This window comes from Apteryx rowi, unplaced genomic scaffold, assembly GCF_003343035.1.
Source record: "Apteryx rowi isolate R43461 unplaced genomic scaffold, aptRow1 scaffold_1533, whole genome shotgun sequence".
NCBI lineage: Eukaryota > Metazoa > Chordata > Aves > Apterygiformes > Apterygidae > Apteryx > Apteryx rowi.
The window spans coordinates 5515-8807 of record NW_020447790.1 but is presented as its reverse complement, the minus strand read 5'-3'; the positions used below and the strand labels follow the sequence as shown (position 1 = coordinate 8807).

Here is a 3293-nt window from a genome sequence, read left to right as displayed (position 1 = left end):
CATGCAGACAGGCGCACAAACACTGACACACGTGCAAACGTGTGCAGACAGGCACACAAACACATGCACAGATGCCGACACACGTGCAAACGCATGCAGACAGGCGCACAAACACCTGCACAGACACTGACACACGTGCAAACACATGCACAGACACCGACACACGTACAAACACGTGCAGACAGGCGCACAAACACATGCACAGACGCTGACACACATGCAAACACATGCACAGACACTGACACACGTGCAAACACGTGCAGACAGGCGCACAAACACCTGCACAGACGCTGACACACGTGCAAACGCATGCAAAGACAGCAACACACGTGCACAGATGCCGACACACGCGCAAACACCAACCCACGCGCATCACCCCCCGGTGCACGCACACACACACGTGTGCCGCACAGCTCCGCAAGGCCGGAAGAAGACGAAGCGGGTGGAAAAACACCCGGCAAGGAGCCACCCGGACGCCCGGCTCCGCGGCAGAGCGGCACTCACCGGGGCTGGCGAGCATCACGGCGGCCTTAGCGGCGGCGAGCGCGTGCCGCAGCGCCCGGCCCCGGGCGTTGGAGTTGAGACAAGCCATGGCGCAGCCCAACTTGGCCAACGCCAGCCAGGTCCAGACGTAGGTGGGACAGTTGGGGAGGAAGACGGCGACGGTCTGGCCCCGGCGCAACCCTAGGTGCCGAGCCAGGGCTCGGGCGACGCGGGAGCTGCGGCGTTCCGCGTCCCCGTAGGTGTAAAGCTCATCCTGGAAGCGGAGCAGGGGCCGCCGGGGTTGGCGGCTGGCGTGCGCCCGGAAGATGTCGAGGAGGGTGACGGGGGGCCGGCGGGCCAGGCGCCGCTCGCAGCGCAGAGCCACCCACGCCGTGGCGGCGAAAGCCACCGCGTCGGCCACCAAGTAGGGAGCCGCGCGGGCCACCAGCGCCGGCAGCAGCAGCAGCAGCAAACCGGCCGCCGCGGTGCCGGCGAGGAGCAGCATGGCGAGGGCTCGGAGCGCCGGCGGAGCGCCCGGGGAGCCAAGGTCCGCCCGCGGCGTGCACCTTGTCCGGGCTCGCCGCCAACCTCCCGCCCGCCCCCGTCGCCACCTCCGGAGCTTTTGCGCAAGAGGGTTTCCGTTTCTTTTTTTTGGTTTCTTTTCTTCTCCCAGCTGTTTAGGGGTCACCAAAAAAAATATCCGTGCCCGGACGGCCGGGTTGCGGGCGCACGAATCTCCTTGCAAACACCAGGATTTGGGGAGGGGGGTTTGGGTTCCTCTTTCCCCCCATCCTGGCGTCCCAGGAGACCCTGGGGGGGGGGGTCTCCGGTACCTCCGTCCGTCTCTCCCGCGGTCTGGATGTCTCTCCCGCCTTCGCTGCACTCCCTCCATCCGTCCGTCCACCCACGGTGCAGTTTCTGTCCTCCTGGTTGTATGTCCGTTTAGCCGTCCGGAGGTTGAGGTTGTCCATCCGTCCTTCTTGAGGTCTGTCTGTGTAGCTGTGCATCCGTTATGTTAAAATTCTCTCTCTATCCATCTGTCAAGTTACTTATTTCTCTGACTATCCATCCATCCTTCTCCGGTTTCTATCCATCTAGCTGCATAGCTTTCTAGCCTTCCAGGAGGTTAAGGTTATCCATCCACGAATCCACCCAGACGTCCATCCATGCATCCACCTGTCCATCCACCCATCCATCCACCCACCCACATATTGAGCCACCCACCCATCCATCAGGCCATCCACCCACCTGTCCATCCATACATCCATTCACATATTGATCCATCCATCTGGCCACCCACCCATCCATCCATCCACATACTGATCCATCCACCTGTCCATCCACCCACCCATCCATCCATACATCCATCCACATATTGATCCACCCACCTGTTATAGGTAAACGTGACAAATTGACAACCACTCGGGCCGGGTTGCATAAATCCCAATTTAATGGAATAATTGAGCAAGTCACAAGTAAGCAAAACAGCGCTGGGCGGCCGGGGAGTCTCCTGCTCCACCAACGGCGCGCGAAATTCCCCCACTCACAGTCCCCTTATATGCCTATAAATTCTGCGGTTGCACCGGCTGTTGCTGGGGGGGTCGGGATGAAGGCTGCAGTCTTCCTCTGCGTTGTGCGTGGTGCCCTTCAGGTCGCGCGCATACATTTCACAATGCGCTATCGCTCTGCTGGCTCAGTACAGTCATCTCGGGTGGGGTTCGTGTGGTGATAGCCCGTACTTAGCGCCTATTTTCATCGTAAAATCACTTCCCGAGTTGATGTAGCAAATTAGCACATATCACAATCCCCCCTTTTTGTTTTGGTCCCTTTTAATTTGTTCATCAAATCGAGCAACAGCCTCCCGTGCCAGGGAGAGCGTAGGGTTATGCTTACTCTCATCTTCATTGAGTTGTTCATATTGACTTCTTATCAACAGTAGGTGGGCAGCTTCGAGTCTGCTTTTTGCTAAGTTAATTATTCTATTTACTATACACGGTCCAAAGGTCAACACAAGTACTAATAAAGCCAGTGGACCCGCGATAGTAGACAATACGGTGGTTAGCCAGGGAGAACGACTGAACCATGATTCATACCACCCTTGCTGRGCTTCTCTTTCCTTTTTACGCCTTTCAAGGCCTTCTCTCAGTTTCGCCATAGTATCCCTGACAACTCCYGTATGATCCGCGTAAAARCAACATTCTTCTCCTAGGGCTGCACACAATCCYCCCTGTTGCAAAAATAAGAGGTCCATCCCTCTTCTGTTCTGTAACACTACTTCTGATAGCGATGTCAACAACTTTTCTAAAGCTGTAATGGATTTTTCTATTCATTCTAAGTCCTCATCCACAGCTGCYCGTAGGGTGCCAAGGCTCTGCTGTTGCATCACTAAGGAGGAAATTCCGGTTCCCGCTCCCACTGCCCCAAGACCCAGTAAGGTGGCTATAGTAATTGCGGTGAATGGTTCCCACTTTACTCGGACCGGGTGAGGGGTGTCCCAATGATYGTACATCACATTTTCTGGATGGTACAAGATCCTTGGAACTACTTCTACCTGTATACAATATTCTCGGGACTCATTAAGCASCCTTAAGGAGACACAAGGAGTCAGGCCGGTTTTTGAGCATATCCATCTAGTTCCTTTGGTGGGAATAGCCCATCCATTTTTAGGGATGTGGTTTTGCAATGATATAGATCCACACAGCTTTTTCTTTGATTTTAGCACTTTGCCAATACATATTCCTATTCCTGTAACTTGTTCCATGGTCAACCCCTTCTTCTTATCTTCCCATTGACAATGTGAGTCGAAATCA

At 55.4% G+C, this 3293-nt stretch overlaps 1 protein-coding gene across 1 annotated transcript in view; it reads right to left on the bottom strand.

The window, feature by feature from the left end:
- Nucleotides 1–988, bottom strand: part of LOC112962744 (very long-chain acyl-CoA synthetase-like) — a 9411-nt gene extending 8423 nt beyond the window's left edge. The window contains exon 1 of the mRNA XM_026059183.1: nucleotides 505–988. Coding sequence (XP_025914968.1) covers nucleotides 505–988 — 484 coding nt within the window. The remainder of the gene's footprint in view (nucleotides 1–504) is intronic.
- Between the last annotated feature and the right edge of the window lie 2305 nt (nucleotides 989–3293).